The 25,595-nt window shown below is 42.0% G+C and overlaps 1 protein-coding gene across 2 annotated transcripts; it reads right to left on the bottom strand.

The window, feature by feature from the left end:
- Positions 1-235: 235 nt before the first annotated feature.
- On the bottom strand, positions 236-25,497 carry ppp2r5cb (protein phosphatase 2, regulatory subunit B', gamma b). 2 transcript variants are annotated; one of them, XM_035617424.2, is made up of 16 exons: positions 25,346-25,497; positions 24,702-24,761; positions 22,632-22,794; positions 10,970-11,169; positions 6,748-6,858; positions 6,554-6,646; positions 6,329-6,459; positions 6,171-6,230; positions 5,940-6,048; positions 5,778-5,831; positions 5,081-5,251; positions 4,800-4,927; positions 4,584-4,685; positions 4,257-4,329; positions 3,795-3,911; positions 236-3,427 (listed from the first exon to the last, which is right to left on the bottom strand). In XM_035617424.2, exons 1-16 carry the CDS (start codon positions 25,370-25,372, stop codon positions 3,293-3,295), a joined length of 1,734 nt encoding a protein of 577 aa, XP_035473317.2. In that variant the 5' UTR covers positions 25,373-25,497; the 3' UTR covers positions 236-3,292. The 2 variants fall into 2 exon arrangements, with proteins under 2 accessions (XP_035473317.2, XP_035473319.2); XM_035617426.2 differs by lacking the exons at positions 22,632-22,794; positions 24,702-24,761; positions 25,346-25,497 and adding an exon at positions 16,461-16,678.
- Positions 25,498-25,595: the final 98 nt, after the last annotated feature.

Below are 25,595 nucleotides of genomic sequence, written 5' to 3'. Positions count from 1 at the left end.
TGATGGAGGAACACATTGGTGCTAGAGCAAGACAAAGTCTTGAAAAGGGTTAGGGTTACCTCTTCAGACAGATATGTGTTGGTTTGATTAATAACCCTTTAAAAAAGGCTCCTCTGGGCCAAAGGTGAGCTGGTATCCATCAAGAGCGCTGCTGCAAGGGGGGAAAAAACAGACAGCTTGAATTAAACTAATAATGACTCAGAGCTGTTGTGGGGGTTTTTTTAGGATGAAAATATAAAACTCACATGTTCTCTTTATTTGCTGTATATAGATAGATGTACACCACTGAAGATTTGGATAAAAGCACACACAAAAAGCTCATGTATGTAAGATCTCAACACAGGTCTGAAGGTGGAAAACAAAAACGGGAAAAGATGTTGGATTACAGTAGATAAAAAGACAACTATCCCAATCCTATATGATTTCTAAATGCAAATAGTGACGTGTGTTGAAGTCCGTGTCACATACAAACTGTCTGCAGTTGCTAACAACCTCTGTATTCTGTACACATTATGTTTTGTACAAAATATGAAATCTACCATTTAATAATAGTCATAACATAAAAATTTAAGTACATTATATGTACAATGTCAGACAGGGCCATTTAGTATGAGATGTATACTAAAGGACACTTGCAATAGTCATTCTTTTCCCAGGAAAAAGAAAACAAAGCGCTTGTGAAAACGAAGAGAACTCCAAAGAAGAAGCCAATATTAAAGCCATTTCCAGAAGAACAACAGTCACCAATGTGACGCCTCGGCCCGGTTTATACATCGGTGAAGGACTCACACCAAGGCTACGCATGGGGGTCTGCGCTGCTGTGAGCATTTAAACTTGAATGTCTTGGTGTCGGTGTCGCTCTGCAATTACAATCGGCAAAATCACTAGTTGGCGGTGAGGTTCCAACGGCACTGCCTGACGACAATCAGAGGACGCAGGTTTCTGAGGGGATGGAATCACTTTCACCACCCAGTGTAGGGGGAGGGGTGAGGTTTTTTATTTATTCATAAAAAGCCCTTTGGTGAATGTTGCTCTTCGAGACAAACATGGAGAGAGAACGGATCAGGGCGACTGCAGTCATATTTACAATTTGCACATTCAGTTGAAACACTGACAAGAGGCTCTGAAGGGGGAAGGAGGAATAAAACTCACAACAGAACTCACGAGCATCCAGAAGCAGAACAGACAGATTTCCACGCAGCGAGCCCAATGGGGTAGTAGTCGGCTTTTAGCTGGGAGGGGAGGGGAGGGGAGGTAAAACGATTGTACGAATGAAGTCGGAAGGGGACATCGGGGCCACAGAATGGAAAATTTATGATGGGAGGTGATTTCCTCTTCTGTGGAGGCTAGCTCTTATTGACAGGTGCCATGGGGAGGGAGGTGACCCCCCCCCCAACACACCGAGACAGAAAGCATCACAGAACTCTTTACTGGTTTGTTTTAGTTTTTTCAGTTGTGTTTCTATTTTCTTTCAAGTTTAATCAGGAAGTGCTTCATTGCTGAAGTGGTTTGGGGCGACCACTCTGCGTCAAAATGGGCTTTGTAGCTTCGAAAAGGCATGTGCTGGAGTCTAGGGGCCCGAGGTGTACCGGGTACGGACTTTTCTTTCTTTTCTTTTGTGGAAACTAATTTCACCTTTTTTTTTTACTATCTGGCATTTTTATTAATGCTACTACTCGATTCTCAGTTGAGCAAATGTCCCCTTAGACTATAAAAGGCACTATGAAAAGAACGGCTCATGTTTGACCTCTTCAAAATCAAACATACCTCACCTATGACGCGGTCTAATCTCGAACAAGTGTCTTATAAATAAAAGGGTCATGCTCGAGAAGAGTAGGAAAAAAGCAATCATCACCAACAGCACATTGTCTGCCCCCCGTCTGTTTGACATCTCTCAACACCCAGCAACTTTGTGTGAATCCCAGACGAGCCACCACGTCTCCGACCTCTCCTAAGCCTCACATGGATGACAGTGACTTGTACTGAATGCTAATGACAGTGTTAAACACACTCCTACAATGGCTGGATGTGAACAGACGGGACCAAAAATAAATCCCACAATCCCTCTCTCATGTAACCGTGTGTCTGACCCACAGACAGACGCCGCAAACCCACGTTAACTTATTGCCTATGCAATGAAAAGGATCATTTTCAATACAGGGACTAAATTATTAAAAGAAGCTGGCGTCTACACAGGGACAAATGTAGTAGAGGAAAAACCTGGAGTTGTGCGACGCGTGCACGGTTTGACGAACAGAACTGTGCTGTAACAGTTTTATTCCAGACACACTCCACCGGCGAGCCCCCCGGTGACCCTGTCCTGATTAACAGAATGATCAATGAATCTTCACAGCAAATGGAAAATGAACTGAGGACAAAATAGAAAAAGCCAAACAGAGCAGTCACACAGGCGGGGAGTGTGTTTTACTCTGAGACAAGCTCCTCATATACTATGTAGAAAAAAATATAAACAGCCGTCTAGTTTGAAGGTAATGAGAAAAATAGCTAATATTAAATATATAGAAACAACCGTAAATTTTCTCAATTCAATTGATGCTTCTGTTTTTTTTTAAATTAAACCAAAGAGGTCCTCTGCAGAGGGGCTCATGTTATTTGTACAAGCACCTGACATCTATAAAGAAGAGACAAAAAGAGAAGACGGCTCACACACACACACACACACACACACACACACACACACACACACACACACACACACACACACACACACACACACACACACACACACACACACACACACACACACACACACACACACACACACACACACACACACACACACACACACACACACACACACACACAGAACATAACACCTGAGAGAGATGACCAGAAGGGGGCAGCACAGCACCCCTGAAAACACAACCGGTTGAGAGGACAGGAAAAAGAGAAAAACCAGTGAGGACGAGAGAAAACAACACAGTATCTTGGATGAAGTTCACGGTGCGTGTCGTGGTCATGCAGCACCGTCCATCACCACAGACTTCCCCACTGGACAACAACCATGTGAGGCGGGGTGGGGGAGAAGGGGAGGCGGGGGGGATCATTTGGGACTGAGCACTGCTTGTCCGAAAGCTGAACCAGGCTTTTACACGTGTTCTGTATCGGGTGGAGGTGGGACTGTTCGGTTCTGTGTTGTGCTGGACTGGACTTGAGATACCAGACATCTGTCGTTGTGCAGGACCTCAGTGGGCCTGTGGTTCCTCTGCGGATGCTTCTGCTGCTGCTGCTGCTGCTGCTGGTGGTTTATGGCGGATCCGGGGGTGTTCTCTTAGTGGCCATCGTGCGTCGTCATTATTTCCTCGGCTCTCCGGTGCAACTCCAAGGCTGTGACCGTGGATATGTCCTTGGGGAGCTCCGATTTCCTTCGCATCAGCGGGCGCTCTCTTCTCTGATCTTTTACGATCTAGACACATGGAGAGAGCGGGACAGGGAGGGATTAGAAAAGGTCACCAAAGACACACTCCAGCCCAACTGCAAAGCGCATGCCATGACAAAAGAAAATATGACGTTAATCTCTTAATTTTTTCTACCTCTCAAATCTAAGACAAACAAAAACACATCTGCCTTCTGGTGGACCCTGCTGTCACACTTAAAAACACTAAAACCTAAACAAAAACCACATCTGATCCACATGTTGCACTGAGGCTGCAAGTCCAAAACAAGGACGGCAACATGAGAAAAAGAAAAAGACAAAATAAATGATTTATGGGATTCAGGAGACAGTCTGCATATTCAATGTCTTAACACGCACTCACACACCATTTCCTCACCTGTGTTGCTTCCTCCTCTACCACCTTCTTTAGCTTGTTGACATTGTCCAGCAGTGGCCCGTCGGTCTCCATGTCCATTGGACTGTCTGAACCCCCCGAGTCAACAAACACCAGAAACTGTGCGGGGACAAGGGAAGAAAAGGGAAAGGTTAAAGAGCACCACACCATTGATGTAACTTCTGCTGTGTGTTCAGCTTTTGATTTTAAGTCTTGAAATGTTTAGTTTTCCTGTTCAGACTCATTTTGGACAATCAAAGATCTCTCCTCTCATGCTAACATGCACAGGTGGTCTCCCCTTCTTCAACTTAGCATATTTTGTTCATATTGCTATATGCTGCAGAAACAAAGGCTGTACATAACTGATACACTTGTTGCAACACACTTTTTGTTTGTTGCCATCAAAAACACAAGATTAAATTGATGAATTAATAGAACTGCTGGGTTAAAAATCTCTTTGCTCACCTGTGGGTTTGACTTTGCGAGATTCTCAATCTTCAGCCACGCTTCTTCTCTCTCTTTCCATTTGGCTTTCTCTCTAAGACACCACACAAAGAAGAAAACCTCATTAAAAAATAACATCAAAAAGGACACCGCTATTCATCATATACTGAACTAATGCCTTTCAGGGGATTGTGGTTTTCTTTCCTGGTTCATTTATCTGCCTGGTAATTTTTCCATTTCTAGTAATGTTTGTGTGATGTTTTCAATGCTGTGTCCAACAGTGTAATAGGACCAAGAGAGCTGAGGCTGCCCTGGAAATTCAGACGTGATGCGTCACTTGTGACTTACTTGCTTTTCTCTGCCCTGAACTGTTGGGTGCAGTCATCGAACAGCTTCTGGTTCATCTCCATGAAGAGTTTCAGAGCGTTGTAGATCAACCCGTGAATGGTCCTACAGACGCATACAAAGATTACCACAGGTCCCTCGATTCACATACTTAACCATGATCACAACCTGTCATCAGACGGACAGACGTGCACAGGGCAGCCAGTGGAAGTGACTCACTTGTTCCAGTGGGTCTTGGAGTTGCGGTAAAGGGCTGGGAACATGATTGGCAGGATCTTGGCAGCGTTGTCACTGATCAGGCTCATGATGTACTCATTATTCCAGTAATACAGGGCTCGCTCTGCCACCTGATGACATATCAGTTCATAACAGGTTACAGTTGTACACAAACAACTTTTTGATAGAAGAAAACAAACAGGAAATGTACGCAGGCAACTGCAGCAAATGTGAACAACGATCAAACTAAATCACGCATCCACGTTCTGGAATAAATGTCCTACCTGAAAGTGTGGGCTGGAAACACACTTGGCGAGTTGTCTGAAGAGGGGCTCCATGACTTTGACAAACTCTGAGGGTTCGATGACGTCCAGTATCTCCTCCAGCTCATTGAGGAACATGACCTCTTTTGGACTGTGGGTTTTTGGCCAGTATTTTAACAAAGCCATCACTGTCTGCAAACACACACACACACACACACACACACACACACACACACACACACACACACACACACACACACACACACACACACACACACACACACACACACACACACACACACACACACACACACACACACACACACACACACACACACACACACACACACGTAGATAAGAGAACACAGACACAATATGCATCATATATAGACAAAGCCCAGGCGTATACAGTACATATTATATATAGTTGTGGACTGATTTTGGTGGATTCCAAGTTTGCTCTGCTCTTAAAGTCATAAAAAGAAGTTGCTGCTTGATATATTTTTCCTGAGCAGCCAAATAATACTGTTCATGAGACCCTTGTTAATCGCTCTACAACTAAACATACTAATGAGGTTAATGAATGACAACATGACGTTGGCAAAGGAGTCCTCGAGTTCGTACCAGAGGTTCTTTTCCCTCAAACAGGAAGGATACTGACTGATAACTCAATTAACAATATTAACAACATACCAGCATTAAATCAATGAAATCTTACCGGTTCTGTGAGAGTGCTGTCCTTTTCTAGGAACTGTACCACACAGTAGGCCAGCTGGGGGAGAGAGACAAAGTAGGTTTTTCAATTCTAAAAAAATTACAGTATTTTAAATACAGATTTTAAAAAATGTCTTGTTTGTGGCAACATTGACAGAGGAGTTACCTGTGGGTGGTATACACTAAGTGACTTGACTTTGTGTAAAGGCAGCAGAACTTTCAGGAGGAATATCTTGTGCTCTTCTTTCAATGGTAATGCAAATCCATTGATTATGCTGTAAAGAGAAAGGTGGTCATAAAGGAAATAAGGACTTTATCACATTGGATACCTACTGTATGTATTGTAACATATATATTGTTTCTGGAAATGAAGTATAGAAGTATCACCGCTTCTTACCTGCCTAATATTTCCAGTAATTCTGCTATTCCATTATGATGCTCGGTCTCATAAATGAAACTGAAAAAATAGCAACCAGCAGCATGCCGGTTAATCAAGGTGGATTAACAAAAAAAACACAAGTGCCACTAATATGTACAACTCAAATACTTACTCACCTATAAAATATGTTATTTATCTGTTTCCTAATGTATGCCCGCAAACCCAGGAACTTGCCATAGATGCGATGCAGAGTGGTCTTTAAAAAATCTCTTTCCCTGGGGTCTTCACTGTCAAAAAGATCTAAGAGCTGTGCAAAAGAAAAGGTTAAATACACACTAACGACAACTCAAAAAGAAGAACATTGAAAATAAAACACAAACTTGTGTCTTCCATGTGCTCACCTGCATTACAAACTTCTGGTCGATATACTTTTTGGCTATGTTTGGTTGAAAGTCCGGTGACTCCAAGAACCGCAGGATGAATTCATAGACGAGCTGAGGAAGAAAGACGAGACGTTCAAGGGTTTGACAGTAACAGCCGAGGGGATGAGCGAGTAAAACATTGTCCTTTTGTGTCTGTGTAGTTATGTAAGTACCTGTAAATGTGGCCATGCAGCCTCTAACGTAGGCTCATCTTCCTCTGGGTCGAACTCGGCGCCCGTGGGGTTGGATGATGGCGGCAACGTCCTAAACATGTTCACAGCAAACTGGGGAACAGACAGAGAAAGGCACATCCGTTCAAAGTTAGGACAAAGGATTCATCATGGACATGATGAACAGGGGACACGTTAATTACAGATTCCATTTTTCCCTTTTTTACGACACAATATATACAATAATATCATACATTAATGGAAACAATTAGTGTCATTTTCTCTTCAACCCCTGGTTGGTAAAAAATCAAGCTGGTCGTTTAACAGGCAGATCCTGACAGGTCTTTTGGTCCAGCATTAGCCTGATATCCATTAAAAACAAGTTTGAGTGAAGCTTTGCTGAATGAAGACAATTAAATCAATTTGAAACAAATTAGATGATTTGAGGTACAATTACCTTTCTTTTGACGGTTGGTAAAATAACAAATGAATAACATACTACTGATGAAGAGTATCTCAAACTTAAGGCTGGCAATTCTGATTTCTATAAATGCTGATTAATGGACAGAAACTGAGTGTTAACACGAGAATCAGTGGACATGGTCTTTTCTCCCACCATTTACACATGGTGCTTAACTGGTGAATGAGCGTTGGTGTGTGTTTTCTGAAGAAGTGAGCTGTAATCACTTTTTAGACTGTGTGTAGCCTTCCATTTAACCTGGCTGAAAGGTAACCCTAGCTATTGTCGAAGCCGTGTCAACATTAACCCGTGCTTTTAGGTTTTGTCTATTCTACCTTCCACTCTCGACAACCAATGACTGAATGTTTGCTTCGAAAACACATCTGACGGCTGGAATAATGGAACTGGACTGGAAATCCATCAGCCGTGCTATTTGACAAGCAAATACGACAAATAATCAATAGGTTGTTGTGCAGCTAGCAAAGTCCATGGACAAAGGACTAAAGAGTATGATATACTGCAGGTTATTTTTCTGCATAGACCACAGTGAAAATATGTGTTTTAGGAAACACTGGTACAATATTCTGTGGCCTGTGAAAACTGGTCCATCAGCACATTATATTTTGTGTTTCGGGAACTACTTAACTATTAAAAATTACGCAAATATCGTCTAAAACTGTTTTGGCAGAAAAACAACACAAGTCTGCAATCAAAATGTTAATGAAAAAAAATGTTGTATATCCTTTACGTAAAAGAATAAATGAAAAATCTGGCGGACTATTTCCCTCTTGTGCTGGTCTCTGATAAGAGCCTCTTTCCCTGACAATTCCATTCCCCGAACTGAGGAAGCATCCATCTATCTTCCCTTGGAGTCCATTATCACTCTCCTGACAGCTCGGTCCCTCCAGAGGGCTGACGTCCAGAGGTCAAAACACAGACACTTGCCATTATGTTTATATTCTAAGCAGAAACCATTTCTTACTTCCCCCCAGAGAATGGGACTAATGGAGCAACCAGTGTTGTGTCATCCAAAGGGTGAGCCAAAATATTGTTCTAATGCTTCGACACTGGGTCATTAAACATGTTCTAAAAGAACAAGGGTTTATGGGAGAAAATAATGCATGCAGAGTCTTAACATAAAAATACACTCTTTATGGCTATGAAGGAGTTTGTTGTGTCAATCTGCACACTTTGATGATGAAAGCCAGCAGCGGGCTTCAAAGAGTCGTCGTCTTTAAGTGGACAGTGGAAAGGGGGCTGACGGGAATAAGAGTATATTTTCATGCTGATTTGGCAGCTCCGTTGCATTTTCTGCTGCACTGATCAAATAAAGCCCCGGCAAGGACGATAGGGGGGGAAATTTGCACCTTGATCATCTGCAGTTTAGCATGTGGCATTGAGGCAGGTCTTTGATTAACATCAAAAGCCTTTTCATTTTGGCTTGGGGAAAGCCAACCTGGCACCACGAACACATCCAGGCCACAAGCTCACGGGACACGATTTCTAATAAAGGGGAGCTCAGCGACTGTCACACCGTCTATAACCTCGTTGAATGAACAGGTTCAAATCTGCAGACCCTCAGATTACTGACCTCAAATGTGTTAAGCATATTCAAACAAACAAGCAAAACAAATGGGTCACTTCATGGTTTACCGCTGATTTGAGTTGGGTTTATAGTGAGGTCAGTGATGCTTATGTGGGTTTCCTATGACATCATGAGTGAGGAACCAATAAAGACTAAAAAGGGTCTAAAACCAGGTGCTGTCGGCAGTGGAAACCACAGTGTGCTCTACACCCATGGTCCAGGAATAAAGCCCAGAGTTTAAAGAAAACAACAACGATGCAGCTTCTTAACTGATTGCAGACTATGATAAGGAGGTTGATGCATTATTAAAGCAATGACTACAGTTTACCGAGTACGAGGCCTGTTCAAGGTTACATGTGTTCAGTAGAGCTTGAGCTTTTCACAATAGAAAGTCTGGATCAAGGTCAGAGCCAAGGTTAATGTCTTTGTCACATTTTATCCATTTGATCCAGTTAGTTTGGATTCACATTACAATGTAGGAAGCGCACTAAAGAATGTTGTATACGTACGTCCTGTCGTCATCACCTATGCGGGCTATGTCTACCTATACTTGACATTGATTGGTTTGTAGACGGTTGTGCGTCTGACGCCAGCGTGTTGTCAATATCGTCTGGTAGTAGTCTCTCCGTTTGAATGGAGAAAATTAATGAACCAGTTCATTTCTTAAATCTCATTGCCACTGTAATATCATAATGTCATTACTATCAGCATCACCACCTTCAGTTGCGGCACTCTACACTACTTTGAATGCGGCAAACGAATGTCCTCGTCGTTCAAACGAAGACTGCAAGCAACCCTGGGGAAATTTGAATTAAATATTTCATCTCCTCCTCCCCCCAGGTGGTGTCACGGCTCATATTTACTATTTCTCTTCTGCTTCTTTTTCTTCTTCTGTTATTTAATACTGTCTTAACTTCCTGCAATTAGTCCGAATGACAAACTATTTTTTTAAGGTATTTTAAGACTGCAAATGAGACAAACCACGGTAAGATTAAATTTTGGTCAGTTGGTCCAGACAGTGGCCTGAGGCAACTTTTACATCTGTTCTTTTGGTTTGGAAAAACCTGAAAAGTCAAATGGTCAGGACCAAACAAGGTAGGTGTGAAAGTGCTCTACGAGACAAGAAGAAAAAAATCCCTGTCACCTCAGATGTATATGGCAGCTCTTATGAACATTTGACTGAGTGATTAATGCAAGTGAACATTTTTACAACTAACCGGCTGGCTGTAATTACCTGAGGCAGACAGACAAAAGAGAGGCATGGCAAATTTTATAGAGATTATCGCTGTGGGCTTATAATATAAAATAAACCTACATAAGCCACAGAATAACATCACTAGGTGGGATAGGACGGTTATATATGTTGTTATATATCATGGGTGTCTGAATTAAGACAGGATCTTCAGAAGCATTTCAGATGCACTGTTACAATAACAAAACCAATGAATACAAGACAATCAGACAAACCAAGGGGTTTTTCTTTACATGTTAAAAGCTGCTAGTGAAAGTCAAGAAACCACATCCTGACATAACTGAGGTGGAATGAGAAAGGAGGGCACTTGTTGCTTTACCCGCATCAAAATACTCCTGAAGCCTGATTATTCATACCTCAAAACAAACTGTCCATCTTATTTAAGGATCTTGCATAGGATTTAAACAGTGTCATAATCAACTGTTCTACAAAGTCCAAATGTAAATGTTTAATTTCTTCAGATTACATTTAGGACTATTACTCAAAACATTAGCACATACATAATATATACATAATCTCTCTCTCTCTCTCTCTCTCTCTATATATATATATATATATATATATATATATATATATATATATATATATATATATATATATATATATATATATATATATATATATAAATATATTGCTGGTTCTGCTCACTCATCTGAAACACACCAATATACCATCAGAAACCTATGAATCCTAATGTATCATCAGAGAGGAGAGAAAATGTCAGCCTGAGTCCACATTGTGAAGGAAATTAAAATGCTTCATTCCTCGAACACGAAAAACTGAACTGCCTTGACATTATTAATTGAATTATGTACAGATAGCTCACCTGAGGAAGTTCACTGCTCAAACTTCTGGACATTTTAAATGATTTAATTTCCTGCCAAATGACAAATCCAAGTCCCTAATTCAGTCTGTTTTTAATACTGACCACGTGAACCACCTCCGGGTAGATGGGTTCGGTGATTACGTTCCTGTTGTGGGTGATGTACTCCACCATCTCGCTCAGCGCTGCCCGCTTCACCTCCTTCCATTTCAGGTCACTCAGCGGGTCGGAGACAAAATCGAAGAGGACGCAGCACTGCCGCAACTTCTGGATGAAAAGCTTCTCCTGCTCTGCAGGGGGGACATCTACAAGGCAGGAAAGGAAGTAATTTTTAAAAAAAAGAACAGGAACAAATTCACTTTACAATATAAAATGTTAGTTCTATTTAAAAGCAAATCGAACAGCAATGAGATGCAATTGTGCATTCAAGTTAACGACACTGTATCTGAGAAATTATCCATCACACTATTGGAGCCATAGATTGCCAATCATTGATCAACTATGTTTTATCCCAATACAATCACAATGGATTAAAAGTTTATTTGTGTGTGTGTGTGTGTTTGTCTCAGAGCGAAGGGTGGACTGTTGCGTAGACTGCCCTTGATTTTTAAAACATCTTTAAACATGTTTTAATTTCTCTTTTTAATTATTGTATTTTAATGTGATTTTGTGTTTCTTCCCAATGCTTTTAATGTTTTATGTAAAGCACTTTGAATTGTATGTTGAAATGTGCTATACAAATGAACTTGCATTGCCTTGCCTTTAAGTACAACAATTCATTCCAACATTTTCTGACAGACTTCCCAGATGCTTGACTGAAATAATCCAAAACTAGACCAAATGATTCACGAGAAGGCAGACATTTGACATCCCAGAATGGTTCATAGATGGTTCAAGTTTAATCACATATAATGCTGTTGTGACCGACTTGTCCTGAGTGTCTTTTATAGAAAGTGATTATGGTAATAATGGCTTGTATGCTTTGAAGCTTTGTTTCATTCATGCCACACTAATCATTAATAATCATTGTTCAAAGGTTTCTCTATGTTTTCTTTCTTTCCCCATTCACTTTCCTGCAGTCACTGACAATTTGTACCGAAGGTTCGAGAGTTATTCGGGTTCAAGCCCAGCTGCATTTTGCTTCAGTGGAGTTCATGCGGTGACTTCATTTAAAGTCTCCATAAATCAATAATTTAGCCTTTCAAAAGACAGCGTCACCATCACATCAATGATGCATTATGGGGCCCTCGAGCAGTACAGGGCCACACCTGTCTGTACGATCATTAGCCTGCAATTTAAATATCATTACACTTTTCTGTCTCTACAGCTGTCGATGAGTCAACCTCCACTCTGGCAGCGGGCGTGCATCATCGGTGCACAACAGATGCGTCCATTTGATCAATGAATAGCACAATGTACAATCAACTATTCATTAAAAATGAGAAAATTCATGAATGAAGAACAGAGGCAGAGCCAACAGCTAGGAGGAACAGAAGCTAACTACAGAATCACCAAGGCATTTGAAAGCGTAACAAGTCCGCTTACAGGGGACCCACAGGGCTTTCCCGACGGGTACAAACAAACTTCTATGTGCCGTCTAACTCTGGTCCTTGCCAGTTGTTTGGCAGCAGAGTTCTGGATCTTTTGCTTTCAAATTGACAAAATGTCAGCAAGAGTTGTTGTGAGAAAGTACACAAGCAACTGAGAAACAGCTTCTTCGTCTAATCGATCAATTTTGATCACATTCCCTTGATACTGAAAGAACCCTGAAGCCAAAAGAAACGCTGCGGTGCTCATTCATTTTCACCCACCGTGAGGATTAGTGACGTTAAACAAAATGTCACCTGTCTATGGGGCATTGTTTGTCGCAGCCTGTGATTCATGAGTCAGTCCTGTCTCCTCATTAACAATCGACATGTGTACTGTACGTAACCATAGTGACCGTGGACAGAGACAGAGAAGGGACTTTCGGTGGGTGACCCCTGCTATTCAGAGATGCATGCAGACTGCTGCTGCTGCTTTTACAGTAGAATCATATGCTGCTGCTTTGCTGAGCCCAAGAGCTGCGACCACGAGACATGTATCACAGGGAGTAAAGAGAATGAACTTCCAACACAATTAATCAGTACTTTCTACAACTACACAGTTGGTAAACGATACAAGGTGCTGTCATCATTGATCACAACTATTAATTATTATGGACCATTTTCTTGGAATTTTCTCTATAAAACAGCCTAAGGTGATGCAGTGTGTCCCATTAATTACCTAGACAGTGGTGTGGTTGTGAGGTTGCTGGTTACAGTATGGGATTATTAATGCATTAGACTGAAGATGACTGTTGCTCCGTCCAAAGCCTGTTCGCTACAATTAGGCAAAGTCCAAGTTGTTCAAGTGAAACCCACAAAATTGAGGAAAAGGAAATTAGGCAACTGGTGATATTATTCAGAAGTCAGGTTGGCAGCCCCAACATACAGGTGTATGACATATAAAGACGGATAATATCTAATTCCTACAGAAACATAAATAGTACAGATCAGCCTGTTAATGCCTCAAGTCAAACTACTGTAACATCACATCCACAACGAAAAGCGATGTCAGATTACAGTAAACATTTTGCATTTCAGAAGCGTCGACTGAGGGAGCACACCAAGGCAAAACTCTTGAGGTTATTCTGGTTTGCTGTACCAGACACTCATACACGCTATGCAAACCAAAAATAAGGTTGTTACATCACGTAACTGCAACTAACACTGGGGTTGTTCACACAAGTTAACCACAAACAAAACAGCAGTTAACAAAACCCTCTAGTCTACACCAACTTAATAAAGCTAAAAGGCAGATTCCTATTTTCTATAGGTGCCTCCTTATAAACAGAAAACAGACACATAGTGGATTCATACATAAACCTTGACATAATCTGACATACAATCATATGACTCGCATGTGCAGGCACACTCCTCTATACATAGATTAGTCTCAGCTTTCCTGAATAGTTTGTGCAACATGTTGCATCCACCATTTGTATAATCTATCTTCAGCCCACGAAATATTAAACTACTTTTAAAAATGATGTCTCATCTTGTAGATCATTCTAAACTTTCAGCTGACATGCAAATCTATAATTTGCAGGGAAGAAACAATGGCCACAGCAATAATTACAGTGATATGTAATTATTAATTTGCAGTATTGTTTTGTGCAGCACTTTTTGAATGATGCTTCCACAGCATGATGGATCAATGATACCAAAATCAGAGTAGATACCAGTCAAAAATGTAATTACTTTACACTGATTTACTGTACATCAAAGCTGCTTTCAGACGTGCACGGAAACCAGGACATTTTCCAGAGGGGCTGTATGAGAGAACACAAATGTCCGCAAATGTTTCTCCAGTCATTTTTCTGAACTTTTCCTGCCAGCCCCCCTGGTCAAATTTCAGAGTCAGAGTATGCGAATGTATGTGAGAATACAGCAGGAAAATCTCTAGAAGACTCAAAGCGAGCGAGTGTGCGCTCTACCCAGGCAACACCCTTCGCCTGAATGTTCTAGAAATGTTCCTGCTGTTCTGAACGTGTCCGACCCGTAAAAATCTCCTTCGTTCTTCATGTAGACCCAAATTTTCTGAGCATTTTCCAGGTTAAAAAAAAGCTTGATTCTAAGAGATGCAGACCTGTAGGCTGTGCAAACTCTCAACACAGACACGCACATCCTGCGCTACCAGCATCAACAGACGGACTTCCTCTACACCTCCTCGTTTGTGAGTCACAGTAGCACTGCTGGTATTCAACACATAACACGACATTCAGCTACCTGTGTGCTACCTGTGAATGTCCTTCATTTCCCCTGTTTAATAAACTTTTACATTATAATCCCATTGAAAAACAGCACAGTACTACGTGCCTTTCCAGATGTGGTGGATAACATGTCCTGTGAGTGTATGAAGGTTTGCTCCTGCGGTACAGTATCTTGGAACAAGGAGTCACGCCAACATGATCACAGAACATGTTTGAGTCTTTATTCAGACACGGTGTAGAATAGTGAGTAGTCTGCAAGTAGCTCTGCAGTAACGTCATACTTCACTCCCTCTCTCCAAACTACTGGCCACAAACTGGATCTAAGCGGTCAAACAGCTGGAAATTGAGTTTACCCTTTAAGCTTTGACTATCACATCCATGGAGAACCTTAATAGGGATCTGTTATACGTTTATGTAAGGCAGGGAAAAGAATATACTTCAATTCTGTCTTAACTTCCAACAATCTGTAAAACCATGACACAGCTATCACTGAGCTACGTAACTTTCCTGGGGAAATCCAACTTTGTGTCATCACTCAGCCTACTCCTTATTTAGCACAGTGTCTTTAAAAAAGTACTGAGCCCTGTTTTGAAAAGAGCAATAAAATACTCCAAGTGAAAACAAAGCTTTCAAAATGTATGTACATGTACAAAATGCTCAAAGCGCAAATGCGTTAGTATTATCTTGTTTTTTTTCTGGGATGCCCCTATACCCGCAGTAAGGAAACGTATATTTTAAGTGCACCTGTATCTGGAAGGTTTGTACCGGTTACTCACAAGCTGAAATATGGGTCCAACCCATCTCATCATCACCTCCTGAGAGCCAAGAGGTCTGGCAGCTCCTGTTACACAACAGCACTAGGGTTTCTGAACAGGCCTAAAATATTGAGAGTCGTGCTGTGCAAGTGCAGACTTCAAACACAGACCTCTCTGCGTGGATGGGCAAATAACCTTTACCCGCCTATAGCTCCTGGTTGCACACAGGAAACCAGCCATGGAAACAAATTGCTCAAAGAACAAATCTTCAATCGTACAATATCTGTATGTTGTACCACTAAATATGAGCAACTAATTAATAACCAACCTTTGTAAAAAAAAAACTCTGAGCAATGCAAACTCAGGCCAACCAACACAAATTGGGACTTAGCTTTTAAACATCATGAGGTCATTTTAAACCCTCACAAGTTACAACATGAGCCCCACATTTTGGGGCAGTAGCGTGTGCATGTCAGCGTGTGCGTGTTCGTGTGTGTGCGCTGCAACAGGCCTAGTCCTAGCTTTCATTCAGACTGGTTCTGTTTTCCAGGCTCAACACTGTGCACCTTGTGCTTTTCTGATGAGACAGTAACTCAAACCTACTGGAGATTTAGCAACACCAAACGGGGCATTCCGACATACACCAGTACAGATCCACACAAACTGACAACATGCATTGACCTCACTTCCTTTGACAGCAGCAGTCATGATGGGGGATGGGAGACTCAAAACTACCACTCTCTCACCCTCCCTCCCCGACTGAAGCTGAGCTATGCAATGTCTTGGCAAAAACCCTTCCTCGCTGACATACAAACACAATCCCCTGCTTCCTCCTCAAACAAAAACACTCATGCCAACGACACCAAGAGGATCAATGTGCTCCGTCTGCTGCAGCAACTTTTAGAAAAGTCATCTAGCACAGACATTTTCTTCTGTAAAATCCCAAAATTAGCTGCTGCAGTTGCTAAATGAGAACAACATTCTTGCCCATCGCTCCTTAAAAATAAGGAACACAGAGCAGCAGAGAAGAAGAATTTCCCATTCTTACCTCTAAAATGCATGAGGGCCACAGGCGGGAAAGGCCCATTGGAGCTCAGTGCATCCAGAACCATCCCACTGGCAGCTCTAGTACATGCCAACATCAGTGAGCTGAGGCAGGAGGCAGGGGAGAAGAAGGCAGCCCAGGCTAAGGCGAGGAGCCAGCCTCCATTTTAGCATGAGCACTCGGAGCAGAAAATGAAGCTCCCCTGCTGCTGGAGGGAACCAGCTAGTTAGTGATGTCATCCCCCACTGCAGCCGCCCGGTTGGCTGCCTGCGGTCACATGGGCTGGATGTCAGAATAAATAAACATGAGGGAAGGGATTGGCTGGTGGGCTGAGGGGGAAGGGGGTGGCACTGTTACTGTGATTGGAGCAAGCGGAGCAACATCTGTCAAGAGTTTTAAAACACAAACTACAGATCCGATTTCACTTTGGGCTGTTTGAAATGTATACGACTACACGATTAAAACAAGGAAATGCACATAACCATCTAATACATAGGCAGCTTCTAAGAATCAGAAGGGGGTTATCTCATTCACACAACAACAGACCCCAACACCCCAACTGATCTAACAAATTACAACTCTTAAAATCTACACATGTAACCACAGGTTTTAATCATGCAAGCCAAAGGCACGTTTAGACATGTTTGTCTCATTGATACAAAACAGCTCCAAGCTGGGAGAGGAAAACAAGAAATCAACTCAGAGCTGAGGTTAACACGAGACAACAGACCGCCTAACCCTGCATATCAGATAAAAGCCCTTTGTACTGTTGCATGTCTTTCTCTTTCTATGTGTGTGTGTGCGTGCGTGCGTGTGTGCGCGTCAGTTTTTGCATGACAGATGGCCCTCCAGGAGCACAGCCTGAGCCCAGGTGTCTGCGACAGAGAAACAGGAAGGCAGGAAGTCTCAATGTGAGCAACACAGGATGTGCGTGTGCAGCGAGCAGCACACTGTCTCACTGTCTCGGCAGCACTGGAGACGAAACACTGAACAAAATTCACAGTAAAGCAGCACAACGATGCACAACGTTACACAATCTATGTAATATTACATGAGTCCTTCAAATACAGCAAAGGCGTATCAATAAATCCGTACGTCCTTATCAGGTAAGGACAAGTTAATTCATGACACAGTCAACACTGTGAAGTCTGTGAGCATTGCTTCCAACTAGGCACTGGGGTTGAGCCTTACAGTGTGCGTCAAACCACTGGATTGTTAACTTTAACTGTAAAGGATCATTTACAGTCAAGGTGTAGGCACAATACTTCGACTAATGGCTTTTGTATTCACAACTCAAACCATGCAAAACCACACAAATGCAATGAAGAGGACATTCTTTCTTTTTTTAAAGGGAACTACTAACAACAAAGTCAGTTCCTGTGCAATCTAGCTCTGTTTCCCCCTGAAGGATTAGGATCTTATGATAAACAAGGATGAAAATAATTTTTTTTCGTGTGAACAGAGTTTCTAGCTGATATCACACTAACCTTGTGTTTGCTTCTCTTCTGTGAAGTACATTCTCTTACAATTAAAGAAACAATATATGTCTTACACCTTTTCATTTAGTTTGAGGATTATAGTAATAGTCCTTTCTTAAAAGAAAAAAAAAATATGTATGATAAAGCTGGAGGACATTTACAGTTTCCTAATCACAGCAGAGTGATTTAGGTCAAACATACACCAGGGACAATTTACTGTATTAAAAATGCGATCTTGGTTTATACCTCAATACGATCTCATTTCTATAAGTCAACGATTCTGCCACATTTTAATTGAGGACATCAGCTGCATTAAAACAAGCGCTCCTACCCTTTCGCACCACAGATGACAACATTGGTGATGTAGAGTAGCAGAAACTGGCAGTAAAAAAAATAGACCCAGTTAGAGCGAGTGGGCGACACCGGCGACTCCCAAGGTGAGAGAAAAGTTGTGCAAAGACAACTTAGAAAGAAAGCAAAATGTATCCAGAGCAAAATCCCACTGATGGTGGTGAGAAAAATAAGCATTTATACATTTTGTAAAATGTTGCAGTTTACATTTTGAGAGCTTGATTAAAGTGTTAAAGTAACACTTTAATCAAACTGTCCTTGGCTTCTGGTTTGACTAATGTTTGCATTTGCTGCACTGGCGAGACCCTGTAAACCAGCCCTCTATGTTCATCAGCAACTGCATGAGTGGGAATGAATACAACATAATGATCTAGTCTCTGAACATAATTTAGCAGAGCAAAAGAACATCAAGTCTGGCTGGTCTTCATATATACAATAATGGGGTATTTCAGCAGCAGCATCTCATCTGAGCATATAAAGGGCTCTTTCTCGCCATTCTATCCCAAAGTCATGGGGCGACCTCCTCTTTAAGGACCTATTGTTCTGACCAAGACAAATAAATAAATAAATACATTTGCATGCTTGTTACAAATACTCTCCCAATGCTCCTTTGGCACTGCTCTTGCTCTGTCTGTGCAAATTCTGGCGGTAGAAAGAGAATGAACCTGAGGCATCATGCGTCTGTACAGGATGGGGAGTGTGCTTTGCTTATGACCAAGCTTTTCTTTATATTCACCAGTTACGGCAGCGGGCCAGCCTGATGATACACAGTGGCGTGGTTCATTTCATTTAGGTCTGCTGATTTTCAATGTCATGACCCACGTAATACACGCTTAAGGCTTGAATCTATTTGGAGAAATAGACCAACCGACGCAGTCGAAAAACGTTTACGAAGATGATATAATGTTGAACATTGTTGTCCAATGTGTCAGCTTATGTGTTGCTCACTGTATTAGTCTAACACATAATAAGCAAATACTATAATTGACTCACTGTCAAGCTGCAATAATAAGCTTGGTAATCAGATTTATCGGTTTAATTTGTATGGGGGAAAGTAAAAATTCTCTGATTTCAGCTTCTTGAATATGAACATGTTGTGCTTTATTTGCTCCTCTATAACAGTAAACTGATCATCTTGGGGATTGGTTTTGGACCATCTTTTGGACCAAACAACTAATGAGTAATGTGAAAATTGACTGACATATTTAATGGAAAATAATCGTCCTACTTCTTTGATAGAGAACATGTCTAGAGACCACAGTCTCATCTTCCAGCAAACTAAACAACGCTCTCCCTTTCAAATTGCACAGAGTAACCTTCAATATCCTGACACTGAATAAAACTGTATTGCGCACTTTTTTATAAGTGGGCATTATACTAATGCCCACTAATAGAGGAAAGAATTTTCAATCCAGATTTTACCACCCACTTGGCTTTGTTTGTTTGTTTGTTTGTTTTACAGCAACACTTTAAAGGGTAGATTATAATGCATTTTGAAATTAAAACATTTGCCCCAGTGAGGCGGAATTATTCTCACCACCAGAGGGCGAAAAAAAACCTGTGAGGCTGAGGCTTCATGCAAGACCGGCTCCTGCTTTACAAGAGAACACAAACAGAGGCAACAACTGTTGTTCTGTGCTTTTTGGCAAGTATCACTTGAGCAATGAGACCACAAGGAAATAAACGTGCACCTGCAGAGGACAAAACTCTGTTTAACTTTCTGCAGTCAGAATGTCTCCAGCAAACATTTAACCAGTACACACAATTCTTGCTTCTGGTCAGGGTTTTCAGCCTCACCTCTCAACCTTGTTGCTCTGCGGGACAGGCTCACGGACATGTGCTTCCATCAGGAGGTGGCGAACATGCCTGGAATGAAAACAGGCCAAGCCTGGAGCCTGTTTGGACAGGACTGAGTGATAACATCTACCGGGCCACTGTGGGATAATGTTTTGTAGAATGTTATCAAAGTTCTCCTTGGGGTGTGGGGAAGTGAGCAGCCTTTATCAGAAATGTAGTTATGTCTGACACAGCAAAAGGGTAATGGCTAACCAAGACAAAGATACAGGTAGAGTTTACCAAAGAGTGAACTTCTTTTAAAACAGCAAAGACTCGATGGAGAACAAATGTTGGACAATAACATGACAGCCGCTGTTGCCAAGTCACAATGACTCCACTTTGTCCTATGTATCCAAGAATTCTTCCAAAACAGAGAAACAACATTTAATCGAGCTGCCCGCTAGAAGTAGGGTATTCAGACTGAAAGAGCTACAAAGAAAGCTATTTCCAGAAAAGAAAATAAATTTAAAAAAACTTCAATGGTAAGTGGACCATTCTCACACACACACACACTGTCGCGAGATATTACTACAATATTATCGTCATTTTAAGACCATGTGTTGATACTGAATCTTGTAAGCTTTCTTGTTGCGTGTGCAGGTCCTACGCAAAGTATGTTGCTGCTGAGAGAAATGTTAAAAACAAAAGTTTACACTTCTGTTTAGGCCTCAGACAAAACAAGCAATTGAAGACTTGGTGCCTTTTGAAAAATACTAAGAAATCCCTAATTTCTGACATTTCATCGACCAAACCAGTAATTGATTATTGATCAGAGACGAGAACAGATTAGAGGACAGAAGCAGCGAGACTTGCTGGACTTTTGTTGACATTCATTTTTATGTCAGCAAACATGCATGTAGACACAATAGCTATTATTGAGGTCAATAAAGAATGTATTGGGTTCATATTCATGAATCGTACGATAAGTCGATAACTTCATTATCGGGACAAGCCTTACATGGTCGCAGATTATCTGACCACTGTAACTGATCGGGAACTGGGAAAGACATTGACTTACTTCTGGAAAATAAGCAGCAAGATATGTCAGCGCATGTCACAGCCCGAGGCTACGGTCATGCTAATATGTGATGGTTTTAAAAAGAAAATTACCGCAGTCCAGATGAGCATTGTAGTTGAAGCACTCCATATCAGAGGTAATTGCTTTCCATTCTAACAGACTTGAAAAAACGTATTTCACATGAATTTTCACTAAATCTACACTAAATCATGAGTGCGGATGTGGCCTGAGAGAACAACACATGACCACAATTATTTTAATCACATTATAATTCCCCTATTAATAAATTGTTAACTGTTCCTTTATTGATCTTGGAAATTGTTCTATAGACAGAAGACCTATCTTTTGGGGTTTTTTTACTCTTATTTTCTAACTTGTTTATTTTTCCTCTGATAGTTTTCCTTTGTTTTGCTTAAAAAGTTGTTGCTACAAAAAGCTATTTAACTTTTCTTCAATGAGAAAAATGCCTTGGGATGTCTTTTTCTCCATTTCATCTGAGTTTTGATCATTTCTGCACATCAAACTATTATAACTATGTATTTTGCACTGATAAGCAACATAACATTACACTCCAAAGAGCAGTTGCATCTGTTGGGCTGTCAGTCTTATTGCACACAACAATCTAAAAAAATTATAATAATTCGTTAAAGTGTATTTGCACATTTATATCCCATAATGTAACCATAGCTTTTTTGTTTGTTTTCAGTAAACTGCCAAGTTAGACAGTTAGCTGGGGAAAGGTCATTGGACAGCATTGTTGTGTGTATTCATGCATGCATATACCCAGACACATGCATAGACAACATGCCCAGAGGCCAAACAGCAGCGTCCAGTTCTTGCTTTTCCATCTGGTGCAATGCTGACACTGAGCTTGGACGTTAAATGATACATAAACAATATACATTTGGAAAGATCCACCTATTTTTTTCTTCTACAAGGGGACCAAGAGAGACGGACAGACGCTTGTCTAGTCACAAGTCGCAAATCCTGAAACACAAGGACCGTGGAATTAAAGCTTTATCTCTGGATTACCACTAAATATAGACACTTGGGTTAAATCCAGAGCAAAGTCAATGCCATGTACGTCCTTTGTTTGTTTCCATGTATTGCGTAATGTCATGTTCAGCTTAGTATTAAAATGAGAGTGATGCAGTCGGGATGTTCGTGGACATTGTGCGTTGCATTTCAACAGTGTGTGCGCTTGTCTATGAAGTTTGTATTTATCTTTGTCAAGATTACAGGGATTTCCTTACATATCAGGCAACTTGTGTATTTTACTGAACTATCAATATGAAAACGTATTGGACATTCTTGAATAAAGGCTACAAAGGGAATTTGTCTACGACTACTCAAGCAAAAACAAAAATGTTCCAGCCTGGAAACTGCAGCGCAGAATTTGTAGACGTCAGCTCGGAATCCTAGGGCACTGGGTAATGAACTCCTTCATTATGTGATTGGGTGACGGGCTTGGGTCGTCGCACAGGTAAATACCTTTGAAAGCGGGCAGTTTCTGCAGCTCTCTGTTGTTGCTCAGGCTGAAGCGAGAGGAGCTCTGCCTCTTGTCCTTTTTGACAGGCGTCTGGGAACCTGGCTGTTTCCCCTTTAGCAGCTGAGTGGTGGGAGGAACGCTGTTGCTTGCCTTCCTGTTCGAGCTCTGCTTGGACAAGAAGAACGAACATTAGTGACAGTGAGGTGAGAGCAAGCACATGCTAAACCGTGTGAAGTAAAACCTCTGTGTGAATCTGATGAAACTGACTGCACATAGCCACCAACCCAGCAGTTTGACAGTCACATGCTAGGAAGGCATTTTTAATTATATACAGTGCATCACCATTTGTTCAATATGACAGCACCCTGCATTATGTAACTACCGTATGGGCATAAACCTTAAATGTCTAAAGTCCAGACATTTTCCTGGAAGAGCTGTTCGGAGAGTTGCTACCGACATTTTCCCGAACTCAGGTCAGCCCCCTGGTAAAATGTCCATGTTGTCCCAAGTTAGAATACAGCAGGAAAATCTCTGGGAAGATTAAGGTGAGCAAGGTGCCACCCCTCGCTTGAATGTTTTGGGAAAGTTCCTGCTGTTGTGAGCACTTCTGACCCAGACAATCTCCTGATGCATTCTTCATATGTGAATGGCAAACTTCATGTCTGCAAACAGCACAAGATATCAAATGATGTCTTCCTGTCTCCCTTCAGTTTCAAACACCTATGGCTACCAGAAGTATATGAGACACGAGGAATGGTGAACGGGTGGCAACAACAACATTTTTGAGCCCAGCGATTTCAATTTGACACAGGGCTGCTGAATTGGTGGATCTGCTTCATGGCTGCGGACATACAACAAGCAGGACTTATTACCCAGCAAGAAATGGCAAGGAAGCTGAAACCAACGCTGAATTCAGAGGGTCAACGGGGTAGGAACGTATATCTAAATTCTTAGATAGCATAACAAGTGTAAAATACTCATAAACTTTTTGGGGGAAAGACATTCAAGTGACATTTAAATAAAATACAAACAAGTGCTGCAAAGAAAAGAACCGATAACTAACAAGTGTGGATTTTTATATTTACAGTGAACTGGACTGTGTATTTGATTAATACAAATTCAATATTTTTAATGTTATTTACTTATTTTTTATTAAATTCAAATAGTAGTGAAGCACTGGTGAGCCGAATATGATTGACCGGTGCCCTATACTGAGTTTAGCACCAGGTAATCAACAAACAGCAGGGTGAGTCAGGAGAGGGAACAACCACGATGTAGGTACAACCCAGTCTGCACCAACAGAAGCCCAATAACAAACTAACCAAATGTTGTCGCAATTTTTCATCTATATGAAATGCTGAGTGCAATCATGAGTCCACTGGCTTCTCAGCCATGCTAGTGTCTAAACCTGTGATTCCTCTCACCACACTGGATTACAGCCGTTGCAAAACATCATGAGTAGGTTTTACAAACACATCTCATCGCATGCTTTACTACATCATGACAGGTGTAAAAAGTTGTAAAAAAAGAAGAAGAGACTACGGAAGCGAGGGTCCATTCAGGACTTGTTGGGAAAGAACACTGCATTGGGGCCAAGATGGCGTCTCAATGTTTCAATGAAATTCAGGCAATTCAAGCACAATAATAAGTGTGGACTACTGGTGAGAGACTGCACAATTTTGTACAGATATTGCAGCCAATGTACAATTATGTTAGCTATGAAACATAATAGGTATACAATATTTCTAGCATATCACCAAGACATTCCCTCGTGGGCTCTACACACTGAGGCCTGGAGGGGCACGGTCGCAACCCATCTGAGCCCCTCACCAGAATCACAGCAGAGAACTGCAGCGGACACTGACATAATGCATAATGCATAATGCATAATGGGTGCGTGTGGACTCATCACCTCACTGACAATGCACATCTATTTTCAACTAGTGACAAGGCAGGTAAGTACACAGACTGCACGTCGGTGGCATCTGCACCTCAGGGTGTCAGACAGAAAGCCCTGACCCTGTGTGCTCCCGCGGGAAGTGTCCCATCAGGGTTTCCTCGTTTTAGCCTACCTCATGATCTGAGTTCTCCTGTCCGCCACTCTTGGCCACTTTGGTAGACTTGGAGGTCTCCTGGAAGAAAGGAAAGAAACAACTTCATGTACTTTAGTCATCTTGGCATGAACGCAGGTTGAAACATAGTCTGTAAGTGAATGCAGCCGTGCACAAATCCCGGCTAAATATAGCACGCCCCCCCGCCCCGACCCCCCCCCCCAGTCTCCCACTCCTCATGGGACAGCCTGGGAGAGTCTGCTGCTAGCTAGCTCCCGTTACTTGTCACTCGCTGCCGTCCGTGAGCACAGATTCCAGCTACGAGGAGATGTACTGCACGTTTACATGTACACCTCAACACACGCCCGGCACGGACACGAACACGTGCTCTCTTGTAAAGCAATGCACACGCAGAGCATACAAACTAACTTCTGAATGGTGTTTTTGCCTTTTTGTTTTGTTTTGTTTTGTTGTTGTTTTTAAATAAGGCAACGCAGCGTGCCAGGTGCTAACGTGTGGGCACGGCGGCGGGGCTAGCTGCTGATGACTGCCGTCGGGCTAACGTTACTACGATGGGACGCGAGGCCGACTCGTCTGTAGATACGTCGAAATACACCTCGCGCAAACTTTATCCTCTACCTCTCCGGCAGCAGTTCAGAACTCACCTTGTCCTTTTTCGCTTTATTCGGCATCGTACCACCGTCGCCGCCCTTGCTCCCCTCTCGGATACTCCGCTCGCCAGAACCTTGACAACTCTCAGGGCACCACAACCGCAAGGCGGTTCGGCTCCGTCCTCGCTCTGTGATTGGCTGCCCTCTGTCAGCTGACCGCGACGTCTCTCGCTGCTGACGCGCTCGGGCACTGCGAAGGCAAGTGGGAGCCCTCTGCTGGCGACGGCCACTATTACAACATGTG

The sequence above is a fragment of the Scophthalmus maximus genome, chromosome 18, assembly GCF_022379125.1.
Source record: "Scophthalmus maximus strain ysfricsl-2021 chromosome 18, ASM2237912v1, whole genome shotgun sequence".
Taxonomy (NCBI): domain Eukaryota; kingdom Metazoa; phylum Chordata; class Actinopteri; order Pleuronectiformes; family Scophthalmidae; genus Scophthalmus; species Scophthalmus maximus.
The sequence above is the reverse complement of the archived record's forward strand: the minus strand, read 5'-3'. Positions and strand labels throughout refer to the sequence as shown.